General features: G+C 41.6%; 1 protein-coding gene across 1 annotated transcript in view; it reads left to right on the top strand.

Moving 5' to 3' along the window:
* The window catches only part of cax1 (cation/H+ exchanger protein 1), a gene marked incomplete at its 5' end in the record, with an annotated part of 31651 nt that extends 17205 nt beyond the window's left edge, over positions 1 to 14446 (top strand). The window contains 15 exons of the mRNA XM_084050157.1: positions 834 to 895; positions 2099 to 2281; positions 3610 to 3795; positions 4324 to 4423; positions 5000 to 5141; positions 7559 to 7742; positions 8795 to 8894; positions 9165 to 9283; positions 9812 to 9849; positions 10589 to 10716; positions 11710 to 11843; positions 12822 to 12916; positions 13198 to 13276; positions 13367 to 13475; positions 14046 to 14446. Coding sequence (XP_083906283.1) covers positions 834 to 895; positions 2099 to 2281; positions 3610 to 3795; positions 4324 to 4423; positions 5000 to 5141; positions 7559 to 7742; positions 8795 to 8894; positions 9165 to 9283; positions 9812 to 9849; positions 10589 to 10716; positions 11710 to 11843; positions 12822 to 12916; positions 13198 to 13276; positions 13367 to 13475; positions 14046 to 14119 — 1733 coding nt within the window. The 3' untranslated portion in view covers positions 14120 to 14446. The remainder of the gene's footprint in view (positions 1 to 833; positions 896 to 2098; positions 2282 to 3609; positions 3796 to 4323; positions 4424 to 4999; positions 5142 to 7558; positions 7743 to 8794; positions 8895 to 9164; positions 9284 to 9811; positions 9850 to 10588; positions 10717 to 11709; positions 11844 to 12821; positions 12917 to 13197; positions 13277 to 13366; positions 13476 to 14045) is intronic.

Here is a 14446-nt window from a genome sequence, read left to right as displayed (position 1 = left end):
TGTAAAGCGACTTTTGGTACTAAAAAAAATACTATATAAATCTGAGCTATTATTATTACATTAATTATCTTAATATAGCTAAAATGGTTTTAAAGATACATCGCATCTACTGTATGTTTACACGTTCACTTATTTGTGTTTTTTGGAACATAATAATAAAAAAAAAACACATTTTGGCTTTTAGGCTTTTTAGGCTTAAAGGACAACTTTGTTTTTTTTTTACAACCAAGGTTTGTATTTTAGCTTGTAATTAAAGTAAATAAAAGATGAGTGTTATTTTTTTTTTTCATTTACTGCTTTCTATAGTTTTAGCAATTTTCGCGATCTTTTTTTACAGTGGGCGAGGGCATTCTGTCCGGTGGCTAAATATGCCTTTTTTACACAATAAAAAAGGTCCTGTGGTCTTTGATGGCCAGATGTGAGTTATTGGGGGCTAGAAGAGCTACTGTAAATAATAATAAAGAAAACGGCGGGTTATTGTGTAAAAAAAAAGACATATTTAGCCACCGGACAGAATGCCCCCGACCACTGTAAAAAAAGATCGCGAAAATTGCTAAAACTATAGAAAGCAGCACATTTAAAATCATCTTTTATTTACTTTAATTACAATCTAAAACATAAACCTTGGTTGTAAATATACAAAGTTGTCCTTTAACGTTTGTAACGTTAAAGAACGATGTGATGAGTTGTGAGTTTGTAGATCGGCTGTTTCCGTTATTTGTTTGAAAATATATGAACATTTTTCAACAAACATTATTATGCTAATAATCTCAAATAATTGCGACTAGGCGATGAAAAGCTGATTGCAAATATGCTTTTTTTTCTTTTCCTAGGGAAATTGTGTTGGAAGTTGACCTTTTACTTTATATGGCCGTTTGGGAAGTCCATACAGAAGGTAAGATTATACATGGTCCATAATCTATACAGTGTATTAGTTGACTTGTTTTGACAAAAAAAAAATCATGTTATTTTAGTTTGATTTGGCCCCATGGATGATATCGTTGCTGTCGGGCAGAAACCTCTTGTCTCCATATTCTAACTTTTTGTGTTTTTTTTTAAATAAATTAACGCCCTACTCGATCACACTACAGCGTCACACAAAAGTATCAAAAATAGCAGATCCACAAGCTTGTTTGAGCTTGTAGATCTGCTTCTTTTGCTACTTTAACATTTTAACCCATTAAGATTTAGATTTAGATTTGAGCTAAAAAGCATTATTTTACACTTTGGCTATTCAAAAATAGCAGATATACAAGCTCATAGCTACGAGCTTGTAGATGTGCTATTTTTGAAAAATCGTGAAAATGTGTGCAAATCTTTGAATATAAATACTTTTAAAGCGAACATTTTTAACTCAAATCTTTGCTTCTGGGGGTCCCTGGAACAAAATATTTTGATGGGGGTCCGCGGCCAAATACATATCATTTTGGGGGTCCTTGACATGAAAAAGATTGAGCACCACTGATACAGAAACATACGTTTTTCAGAAAACTGTTGGGATTTAGGAGACATGTAGAATCGGCTTCAGGTCTCAATGTCGAGAGTCCCGGTCTGTAGACATAGTCTACTGGCCAATTTTTAATCATAGTGATAATAACAACCGCCTACTGGCGAGTGGTGACAGGAAGTTATAGTCCCTTATACTAGTAGGTTATAAATAGACCTTGATGTTTTGTTTTGAAGCTTGACATTTTCTGGTGTAGTGAATTTACACGGCAGCCTGTAGCCCCTTCATGCAGAATTACAAAGGTTGTTAGCATCCTGACATGCTCGACTGTGTGATCGTCGTCCGTCGTTTTAATTAGTGTTTTTTTGTGATAATGCAAAAAAAAAAAGCAAAAAGGCTATCCATGTATGCAGGAACATCTGCATTTGGGATAGACGGATTATCCTGAATATATATTTAATTAGTGTTTTTTTGTTATAATGCAAAAAAGAAAAGCAAAAAGGCTATCCATGTATGCAGGAAGATCTGCATTTGGGATAGACGGATTATCCTGAATATACATTTAACAGGATATGAGGTGGTATTAGTTGGACTACTTTACATCATTTAAATCTAATCTTTCCTTTCTCTTCTGCTACTTTGTGTGGACAGGAGATCCCAAACAGCAGTGCGATCCAGGAGGAGGAGGAGGAGGTGGACACTGAAGACAGAGAAGACCTCGGCAGGGAGAAGCCCGTCTCGGTGTCTTCGCCTGTCCACCTGGACGTCCCCGTCCCCATCGAAATCCCCGTCCCCCCGCCGCCCCAGGAAAAGAAAGCCTGCTCTGATCACTGGGTGAGGAAAACCATCAAGATGTAAATGCTTTTCCAGAACATTTAGCTTTCAAATGGATGCTGTCTGTTCTCTATACCAGGGGTCTTCAACAGGGGGTCCGGGACCCCCAGAGGATCCTCAGAGTTACTATAGGGGGTCCGCCAAATCTTTGTGTGATATGATTTTATTTTTCACATTAACCACTTGAACCCTAGTATCCCTATTCTGAGGAGAACTTTAGCCAAAAATAGCAGATCTACAAGCTCACAACGCCTCGTGCTGCGAGGCGTTGTGAGCTTGTAGTTCGGCTATTTTTGGCAAAGAGGTATAGGTGTAGAGGGAAAAAAGGGCAGACCAAGTAAACTAAAAAAGTTGAATCTGAAGCACAACTTTATACAATATAGAGGGGGTCCCTGCTTCATCTCTTTCTCAGCTAGGGGGTCCTTGGCCTGAAAAAGTTGAAGACCCCTGCTCTATACGGAGATAAATCCTCTATTGGTCCCTGGATGTATTAGTCAGAAATGTGAACAGCACGAGGTACAGTCAGACATCAAGGCTAAAAGGATGACACAACAAAGTCCTGGGACTTGTTAACATTGCGTTCCTCCATTTAATGAATCAACATGGCATACAAAAATTGTGTGTGGTGTCACTCACTTTGGGGAAGTAGTTAGACAGGTATGAGGGTATTGAGGGCACTGTCTCTTTGACCAACTCAGATACCAATCCCAGTGATTTTTGCTTAACCCTGTCTTCTACCCTGATCCATAGCAAACAACAAAGTGTGTTGGAATAGGCTCTATGCACAGCAGCCATATTGGGAATGAATTGGGCCCCTTCCTTACTTCCTTCATAGGTGTTACCAATGATACTAATTAAGGCTCTGTTCCATTTAGTGTGGCATAGTGGTTGTCTTATTTTCAAGGACCCCCATAACTCTGAGAGTGTACAAATGGAACCAAATGGACCCTTACGGGTCCATTTGGTTCCATTTGTACACTCAGAGTTACACACCCACCATAAGGGGCCATTTGGGAACCAAAATGGAGTGTTTCTAGTGAGCCAACATGCACGATATCAGCACCCTGACCAGAATGGAACAGAGCCTTCATTAGTATCATTGGTAACACCTGTGAAGGAAGTAAGAAGAGGCCCAATTTCCTCCCAATATGGCTGCTGTGCATAGAGCCTATTAAGTGATCACAGGCTTAAGGCCGAGAAGTAGTCGTACTCGTATCAGTTTTGGGAGTCTGAAGCTTAGTTTTTAGTGACATGAGACGCTGGAGAACCAAGAGGTGCAAGCCATAATCAAAATGGCAACTTATACCCTAACTGGTCATCCATCCTAGTGTCGACTCAGTACCGCGGTGTGGCTGTTGTCGGGCTATCCGGTGCTGGTCGTGGTCCACTCTCTGGTTTGCATCATCTCCTGGCTCCTGGTCTTCACCATCCCTGTGGCCAAGATGAACGCCCGCACCCTGGCCACCGTGCTCCTCATGCCCCCGGAAGACATCCACATCCACACGCCCAAAAATGTACGTGTTGCTTTCCTTAAATAATCTGCAGTTTAACCCATTAAGACCTGAGGCCGATTCTAGCTATGCCTTCTAAATCAGCAGTTCTCAAGCTTTTTCGTGCCCCCAAGGACCCCCAAAATGATATGTATTTGGCTGCGGACCCCAGTCTGAAAATATTTTGTGCTAGACCCCCCCCCCCCCCCCACCCCACCCCACCAGTAGAGAGGATTTGTGTTAAAAACTACTTTCAAGACGCTTCAAAAATGTTCAAAAATAGCAGATGCAGAAGCTGTGAGCTTGTAGATCTGCTATTTTTCAGAACCACTGTTCTAAACCGCTGTTCTAAATCCTGCTTCCCCGGTTTTAATGGGTTAATATATAATCAAGGCAAAGGAACATATTTCCCCTTTATTTATACTATTTGAGCGTGGCCAACCCCAATTTTCTTTTCATCTTCTCTTCGCTGTTGAAAATGTGATGATAAAGGGTCAGTTTTCAATTGGTATGTGACTTTGTAAAATAAGTGTCATGCGTTTTCTGTTGCAGCTCCATGGATGTGAAACCAAGGTGATCCTGTGCTGCTACCGTGCCTTTAATGTGTACTATTACAAATACACGTTTCAGGGAATCCACATGTTCGCTCTCAGTATCCTTTTAAACTGATATATGGGCAAATTTTAACACTGGTGGAAATCACACTGCGGGCCGTATCATGCACGCCGCCTTACCCCTTATGCTAGTTCAAATAGCTGATCTACAAGGTCACAATTTGTCCATGTAAATCAGCCATTCTTACTATTTTAAAATGTTTTTCAAAGATAGTAAAAAATACCTTAAAAGTTTAGGATAGCGCGCAAGATAGGGCCCTGTGTCTATGGACTTGGACAATGAATCATGGTGGTTCTTCCTGGCTACAGATCCAACAAATACTGAACCGTCTGCTTTAAATCAGATGTTTTTCTTGAGAATAATCAACGTTCGATTTCCAAACTATTTTTAGTTTTTGTATGGAACCAGCTAGAGTCAATCCAATCAGCCGTTGTATTTTCCATATCTGTATACTTTCCATGGCCATTTCCCCACCCCACATAAAGTAAAATATACTGAGCAGAAAGCACTGCAATGAATGCATTACTAATGAACTTGTATACGTTGTATATTGTATAAGCTACAATCAGTACTGTGTAATCAGTCTTTAGTCCATAACTCCACTGTCCTGCAGACATGCTTCTTATGGTAGTGGTGACACTGATAATTGGGTACATGGATCGTGGCAATGTTTATACGAGTTCAGAGATGAAGTTTGCCACAGCCATCTGTTCCATCATCCCTCTTTCCTACTTCATTGGAATGGGCATTGCCAGGTAAAGTCTTCTAACACTGGATTTTTGTGTCTGATTTTTTTTTAGAGTTCTAGACCACCGATTACCCATGTTTTGATCAATATGTTATGCTGCATCTCTGCTGTGCTGCTAGTGTTTGCTGCTAACTTGCAGGGGCTATTAAAAAGCTCCATGATCCGCCACTATACTGGGAAATAATAATTGGTCCAGTGGAGTGAACACAGTTGTCACAATTGCAAAACAATCTGGCCGACCGGAAATGGAACCAAAGACAAAAAAAGGCCATTTCCGGTTTACTTCCTGTATCTGCGTGAAGTAGGTGGCCGCCTTTTTAGGAGACCAGAAACAGGTTGGAGTCTATTAATTCCAATGGAAGAGTGAACGTGAACACAGCTTCTGAACAGCCTCATGGTCACTAAACAAAATATTGGACCCGATCGTCACAAGCCACACAATATTCCCAAGATTTTCATACAAAAAGATATATTTTTTTTTGAGCCAAATCAGGAGAAAATCTACTTTATCTACCTTTCTCTGTCCCAGAAACACTCTTGCAGGATCTAGCACCAGTAAACAGAGGACATTTCAGGGGGTCCCCAGCAAAAATAAATATAGCATCACAATCATTTTAACCATTATTTTATACTTATACTCGTAAAATATGTGCAAAACTTTAATATAATATTCTTTTAAAGGCAACATTTTAACTCGAATCTTTGCTGCTGGTGGTCCCTGGCACAATATATTTTTGCGATGGAGGTCCAAGGACAAATACATACATTTTGGGGGTCCTTCACATGAAAAAGGAGGGAGGGACTGTCTGGTGTACCAGGTCATCATAATAGGTCTGTGGCGCCCCTCAGAGGTGGTAGCTGGAACTGGCATGTAAGGGCCTTTTATGTGCTCCCTCTGCCTGAAATAGGCTCTATGCACAGCAGCCATACTGGAAAGAAAATGGGCCTCTTCTTACTTACCAATGATACTAATGAAGGCTCTGTTCCATTCTGGTCAGGGTGCTGATATTGTGCATGTTGGCTCACTAGAAACACTCAATTTTGGTTCCCAAATGGCTCCTTATGGTGGGTGTGTAACTCTGAGAGTCCATTTGGTTCCATTTTGTACACTCTCAGAGTTATGGGGGTCCTTGAAAATAAGACAACCACTATGCTACACTAAATGGAATTAGTATTAATTAGTATCATTGGTAACACCTGTGAAGGAAGTTAGGAAGGGGCCCAATTCATTCCCAATATGGCTGCTGTGCATAGAGCCTATTCACTTAGAAAAATGCAAAAATAAAAACTAATAAAACTCTAGGCTTTTATTACTTTCTCTGATTTTTAAAGCTGCAGTTATGCTCTTGAAATGATAAAGGCCGAGATGAGAGAATATCAATGTAGTCAGTATTACATTTATTTCATTAACGGGAGCTTTTCTCTACAGAAATTAATTTTATGCCAGGGACCCCCAAAGGAGAAGATTTATGTTCATATTTTTAAACATTATTCCAAATGTTTTAAGATTTTTCGAAAATGGCAGAAATGCTATCAGTGATTCACCTATAATTGCACAGAGAGGGATGTTATAGTAGGGTTGCAGACTGCAGTGAATAAACCCCTCGTTACAAAGACATGCACATTTAAGAAGGATGAGGCTGGCAGGGCACTGTGTGTCAGGCACCCGGAACTATTGGCAAGCAAACTGACACTGTGGGAGCAAACCCAGGTCAAAGCCAGATGCACTGCGGCGCGACAGTTTAGCTAACAACACTGTAGAGCCTTGGTTCTCAAAGTGGGGTCCGGGGACCCCCAGGGGTACTTGAGGGGGTTCCAGTGGGTCCCGACTCCCCAGCCAAATGTGTTAATATAGCATCACAATAATTATGACCCTTTTATACTTTGGCTATTTTTTAAAAATATTGAAAATTTGTGCAAATCTTTGAATATATATTTTTTAAAAGCGAACATTTGTAACTTCAATCTTTGCTTCTGGGGGGGTCCCTGGAACAAAATATTTTTAGATGGGGGTCCGCAGCCAAATACATATCATTTTGGGGGTCCTTGACATGAAAAAGTTTGAGAACCACTGCTGTAGAGCTCAAGACCCTAATGCTTGATGGGACTCCTGAATCATTGCCCTCCACACTCTCCTGAGTTGGTGTTGGCTAGGCCGCACTCTCTCATCGCATAGCATAGCACATAAGAGTTCAGTGGGGGCAAAAACCATACGCACTGGTCTACAGAGATGTGCGGAAAAGGTTATATGGTCAGATGTGTCATCCTTCATCACATTTTCCACGAGTGTGTGTGAGTGTATGTTTGCCATACACCAAGAGAACACATGGATTAGTTCTCACATGCTGTTCTGGTGCCTCGTGGTGACCCAACACCTTAAGACATTTAATGTTTTTTCTATGTGTGTGTGTGTGTGTGTCCCAGCCTTTCTGCACAGAGTAGCTTTGCCGTGGGGGCGGTGGTCAACGCCACCTTTGGTTCCATCACAGAGATGACCTTCTACATCACGGCTCTCCTCCAGGGCCACAACGCCGGCACCAAGTGTTTCGAAGAGATCGTCAAGGCCGCCCTCACCGGCACCCTGCTGGGGTGTATCCTCTTCATCCCGGTGAGTATCTGATGATGATGATAACGATGGGCAGGTTAGATCCCTACTCAACACTGCATCACACTTACGCCTACACGTTAGTGGTTCTGGAGAAACCTGTAAAGTGAAACAAACTGGTGGAGCTGTTTGGCTCTCTACTGGGTGGTACTTCTGTGTTCTTCAGTGCTGTTTAACTTTAGATCATGAAATTGGGACTCGGGGTGGAAAGGGCAGGAAGATGATTTCTGACTAAATTTGATCACAGCATTTTACAAGTTGACATCTCTAGCAATGACGGACATGGCGACATCTTACTTCTCAAAGATGTATTTATGGCGTACAGTAGATAATGATACAGCATGCCGTTTGGGTTAGTAATGCAGCTAATCTGCTAGTGGTGCATCCAGCCTGTCTTGAGTCCTGAGCAGTTGGTCAGTTGTTCTTATTTCCTTTTTTTTCCTCCCCAATTTAGTCATCATGCCAATTCATTCCTCCCCACACACTTGCCCGTAGGAGTATGTGCAATGACACTTATCACCCTCCTCCCCGCCTGGCTTCCTTCCTCCAAACACGGGCCAATAGGCTCTATGCACAGCAGCCATATTGGAAAGAAATTGGGCCTCTTTTTACTTCCTTCACAGGTGTTACCAATGATACTAATGAAGGCTCTGTTCCATTCTGGTCAGGGTGCTGATATCGTGCATGTTGGCTCACTAGAAACACCCCTTATGGTGGGTGTGGAACTCTGAGAGCGTACAAATGGAACCAAATGGACCCGTAACCCATAAGACAACCACTATGCTACACTAAATGGAACGGAGCCTTAATTAGTATCATTGGTAACACCTGTGAAGGAAGTAAGGAAGGGGCCCAATTCATTCCCAACATGGCTGCTGTGCATAGAGCCTATTGTGTTTGTGTAGACACTCGACAAAGCCGGATGCACCACGGTGGATTCAAACCATTCAAACAACCTCTGCGGTGGTGGGCAGGCACTTTAACCATCTATGAACAATTTTGATAGGATTTGTGTTCTCTCATGCTCTCTTCATGTTGACTGTGTGTGTGTCCAGGGGATCTGTATGATCATTGGGGGCATTAAACACAGAGAACAACGCTTCAACAGCCGCTCGGCTGGTGTGAGCTCGGCACTACTCTTCATATCTGTAGGAGGTATGTACGTAACTCAAACTATATTGCCACCAACAGATCTATAGGAGGTATGTACACATGTTCTCAAGCTGTAACATCATATGTTATGTAGTTTTGTTTTTCTCTAGGTGTGTTTAATTTGATTAGATAATGTTGGTTTCTCTTGGTGTGTTTGACAATGAGGTGTAATGTTGTTTTTCTTTAGGTACGTTTAATACCTTAATGTCTTTCTCTAGGTGTGTTTAATGCTGTTGTTTTTCTCTAGACGTGTTTAATGTTGTCTTTCTACAGGTGTGTTCGCTCCCACGCTGTTCTCCAAGAGCTACGGTAATCTGATCTGTGATGAATGTACCAGTGTCCCTGGAAACACCACGGCACCCTTTATGTGCAAGGACTGTCATTATGACATGGTAGGCTAGGCTACCATCACAGCGCGTTCTGTTTGGGACTTGTCAAAAACTTGTTTTCAGGGAGGGAGAGTGCAGTCCTAGTTTGTTACTGGCTATAAGATGAGCTGAGAACATAATATGCAGGTTTTGCAGTATCAACTCTTTGACTGCCAGAAATAAAACATAATTTGCTCAGCCACTGCCAGCAATTTTCGAGTGTTTTCACTAACCTTTGAAAAATCAAAGGGGGGGGGGGGGTCATCCTCTCCATAGTTGTGGTTAGTTGAATGTAGGTTGTTTTTTCCAAAAAGCAACAGAAACGGAGAAAAAGCATTTTTTCCAAATCGAATAACAAGCGATCACGTGATTTGCTGCTGCATTCTGTTCCATAGCTTTGACGTTTGGATGGTTGAATTGTTCCCTCTGTTAAGATTATACCTGCATGACTCTCACAGTCCACATATTTCAGTGTAATAGTTTTTTCCTTTCAATTATGAAGCTTGGCTGCATCGCTTGTATGCTTTATGTAAATTTTGTTTTTGTTGACAGACTCAAGCAAGCCAGCCATGGGTTCTATCTCACATAGAGTAAGTACTTCTAGAAGATGTCAGCACTTTGAGAAGTGAATAGAAGAACAAAACATTGGCAAGGCAGTTGTATTTGTATCGCACATTTCTACAGCAAGGCAATTCAACGTGCTTTGCACAGAATATCAAGCAAAGGAAACGCAAACATAACATTACAGTGTCTCAAAGGTAGCAACAATCAGAAAGGACTTTAGTGTGTGTTTAGTGTTTTAAAAGAAATAAGAGCAGCAGCAGACCTGCAGTTTTCTGGGGAGTTTGTTCCAGATATGTGGAGCATAAAAACTAAATGCTGCTTTTACACGTTTATTTTTGGTTTTAGGGACAGAAAGCAGGCCTTTATCCCAGATGACCTGAGAGAGATTCTGGATGGTTCACGATATCGTACTGTAAAACTTTATAGACTAACATTAGTATTTTGAAATCCAATTCTTTGACACACAGGGAGCCAGTGTAAGGATTTAAGAACTAGAGTGATATGCTCCACTTTCTTGGTATTTGTAAGGACAAGGTCAAGCAGCAGCGTTCTGAATCAACTGCAGTCGTCTGATAGATTATTTTAGAGAGACCCGTAAAGACACCGTTACAATAGTGAAGTCTACTGAAGATGAATGCAATTTTTTCTAGATCCTGCTGAGACATAAGTCCTTTAACCCGTGCTATATTTTTGAGGTGATAGTAGGCTGACTGTGATTGTGTTAATGTGGCTGGTCTGGGTCAAATATCTCTTGTTTCCTCCCAGGCCGTTGGTCTACACCATCTCAGTGATGCTGCCCGCCGCGTACCTGATCGGCCTCATCTTCACGCTGAAGACCCACTCCCACATCTACGACATCCACATCAGCGACGGCCAAGGAGGCCAAGGTCCTGGTCAGTACCCAAAAGAGGGCACGACAAACGGCAAGGTCACCACTGACCATCTAAAGACAGACAACGCAAGCATTAATAGTACCATTACCTCTACTACCACCAGCCATGGAACAGGTGTGTGTGTGGGGGGGTGTTTGCGTGCATGCAGTGCATGCACATGTGCTCGTCTGTCTCGGGGAGTGAGGAAGCGACCTTTACTCCGTGCATGTGCTGCTTGGGAGTTTGTGTTCCTGCATGCAAGCGTGTGACAGGGAGGAGGCAGAGTGGACCTTAAGGCACTGTTGCCAGATTTTGAGAGAGAAATAAGCAGCCAGGTCTATGACAACAAGCCCCAAAAGAAGCAACTACTAGGGCTAGGCTACATGAGCACGTTAAAGTTTAAACCCATATATACATTGGCTATTTGAAAATAGCCAATGTATTTTCAAAAAGATCTTGAAAAAAGTGATATAATGAACTAGGTGTGAAAAAAAATTAAAACAAGGCTGAACAAAAAATTATAACTAACCTAAACTGTATTGTGTTTACAAAACAAACTAAAATCCTAGAGAAAATGTCCCCTAGGTTTGGTGTTTGCCAATTCATCTCATACATCAGCCTAGTATTTTGGGTGGATACCAATTGTTCAACAATACCAGTTTTTACTCTTAATTAAAAAAAATATTATAATTGCACTATTATTTCTGACTTTCCTGAATGTCGCGCCCGACGAACACCCCACATTACAATCTTAAAACTAAAGCCTAACTCTAAAACTAACAAACTGAAATTAAGCTTCAAAAAAAAAAAAAAAAAAAACTACACGAGCAAACCTGCATTAAAAACTGATTGAACTAAAATGAAACGGAAAACAAAGTCAAAATGAAATAATAAAACTAATGACAAAAATGCAAAATAATAACAAACCTCGCACTTGCCCAAAAGAAAAGATCTACCAGCTACTGGTCTCAGGCTGTGGTGTGTGTGTGTGTGTGTGTGTGTGTGTCCCAGCAGGTCACCATGTGGTCCACTGGTCCCGGTGGAGAGCGCTTTCCGTGCTGATCGTGGCCACGCTGCTGATGGCCGCCTGCGCTGACCTCACCACGGAGAACATCCAGCCCATCCTGACTAACTCCATCATCAACCAGGTACACATGAACAGCTGAGTGACACATGGATCAAAGTTCTCAGTCGCCACGACTGATTTCAGTCATTTGGATTCCATTGAACAGTGGTTCTCAAACTTTTTCATGTCAAGGACCCTCAAAATGATATGTAAATATCAAAATATGATGTTCCAGGGACCCCCCAGAAGCAAAGATTTGAGTTACAAATGTTGGCTTTAAAAAATATATATATATTCAAAGAAAGTTTTCACTATTTTTCAAAAATAGCAGATCTACAAGCTCATAGCTGAGTGCCGCGCTATGAGCTTGTAGATCTGCTATTTTTGAATAGCCAAGAAATATAAAATATGGTTAATGATTGTGACACTATATTAACTAATTTAGCTGGACCCCTGGGGGTCCCCGGACCCCACTTTGAGAACCAATGCCATAGAAGCCAGCATGTCTTCTATGGAAGCATGTTACGCAGCGAAAGTAGCGTCACAGACGCATTGAGAGCTTGTAGATGGGTTACTTTCGCTTATTATTTTAAGACTAGAGCCTACACGCTACGAGAGTGCAGATCTGATATTCTTTTTAAATCATGAACATTTGTGCAGGTCTTTGAATATATATTTTAAAGCAAACATTTGTAACTAAAATCTTTGCTTCATGGGGGTCCGCGGCCAAATGCATATCTAAAACATTTTTCTAAATCCTAACGGTATGTTGTTATATCATTGATGCTCCAACCATTGTATTTGGCCGCGAACACCCCCATCTCAAAATGTTGTTCCAGGAACCCCCAGAAGCAAATATTTGAGTTACAAATGTTTGCTTTAAAAAAAGATATATATATTCAAAGATTTGCACAAATTGTCCAAGATGTTTCACAAAAATAGCAGATCTACAAGCACTATGAGCTTGTACATCTGCTATTTTTTAATAGCCAAAGAAATCTTAAAATAACACGGTATACGTTCTTAATGGATGAATTGAACGATGTCCTCATGTCTTCAGTACTTCATCGGTGTGACGGTCCTGGCCATGGTGCCTGAGCTCCCTGAGATCGTCAACGGGATCCAGTTCGCCCTGCAGAACAACATCAGCCTGAGGTAAGTGCTGCTGTATCATGGCCGCAGACAGTACACCGCTGCTGGTTGCCACTCGTTTTGTAAGCCAATCACAAAGCAAACGGTTAAGGAATCTCAAACCACCCTCTGTGAGCTCATTGTCACATGACTCTGAGATCATTTGTACCTAATTAATAAGGAAAGCTGCCTTGTGTAGCACCACCATGAGGTCGATTAGGAAAAATACATATTTAACAGAAAAGACCATATTTGGACTTTCATGTGAACTTCTATTCTATCACTTGAACTTGTTTTGTTTTCAGCCTTGAAGTGGGCAGCTGTATCGCGGTGCAGGTGTGCATGATTCAGATCCCTCTGCTCATCCTCTTCAATTCCATCTACGTAAGTTTTCAATGAACATCAAGCAACGTCCCGTTTAGGTCTGTTGTTAGCAGAAGTGTGTCTCTGACTTGGGTGACTCTTATTTTGCAGGACGTGGGATTCGTCCTGGTGTTCAGTGACATCCACCTGTGGGCCAGCATCTTCAGCGTCATCGTGGTCAACTACATCTTCATGGATGGGAAATGTGACTACTTTCAGGGTAAAGAAATTAAAAGAACGTGATTCATACATACGCAAGCTTTCGAGCTTGCGGATCCGCTACTTTTGATGCTTTGGCGCGACACTGTAGTCTGAACAAGTAGTGCGTTAGAACCTGGAGATGGGAGGTTTCTGCCCCGACCGCAACAATATAATAACCTTGATATTAAGAGACCTGAAGCCGATTCTACATGTCTCCTAAATCTCAACAGTTTTCTGAAAAACGTATGTTTCTATATCAGTGGTGCTCAAACTTTTTCATCTCAAGGACCCCCAAAATGATATGTATTTGGCCGCCGAACCCCGTCAAAATATTTTGTTCCAGGGACCCCTAGAAGCAAAGATTTGAGTTAAAAAATTTCGCTTTAAAAAATATATATATATTCAAAGATTTGCACACATTTTCACGATTTTTCAAAAATGGCAGATCTACAAGATGCCGCGCTATGAGCTTGTATATCTGCTATTTTTGAATAGCCCAAAGTGTAAAATAATGCTTTATAGCTCAAATCTAAAAATGACACAGTTCCAGGTCTTAATGGGTTAACCATCGGTTGTGTTTCGCCCTCAGGAACGGCTCTGGTGGTGGTCTACCTCATCCTCCTGGCTCTGTACTTCTTCGCCCCATCTCCTCGCTCATGCTGACACCCTCGCTGTCCCCACGACCTGTTCTCTTCTAAAGATGCATTATTCAGTGGTATCTCCAAGGACCCAGTGGTACCTGCACAGCTTAACCATACGACCCATGCATCCACACTGTAAGAAGAACATGCATGTGATGGTACTAATGGTGCATTTGGTCGGTCCTTCTGGTCAACTCTTGAGTATTGTCACGTGACCCAAGTCGTATTTAGCAGGTGTTTGCTTTGTTTTGAGTGTTCCGTGTATCATGTGAACGAACGGTACCGACGACATCGCTCACTGCACAGTAATGTAAAGAAGGAAGCCAGGCATAAACTGTGTGTGTGTTGA

Source organism: Gymnoscopelus microlampas, assembly GCF_963454915.1.
Source record: "Gymnoscopelus microlampas genome assembly, chromosome: 23".
Classification (NCBI taxonomy): domain Eukaryota; kingdom Metazoa; phylum Chordata; class Actinopteri; order Myctophiformes; family Myctophidae; genus Gymnoscopelus; species Gymnoscopelus microlampas.
This window is presented reverse-complemented; position numbering and strand designations above follow the sequence as displayed.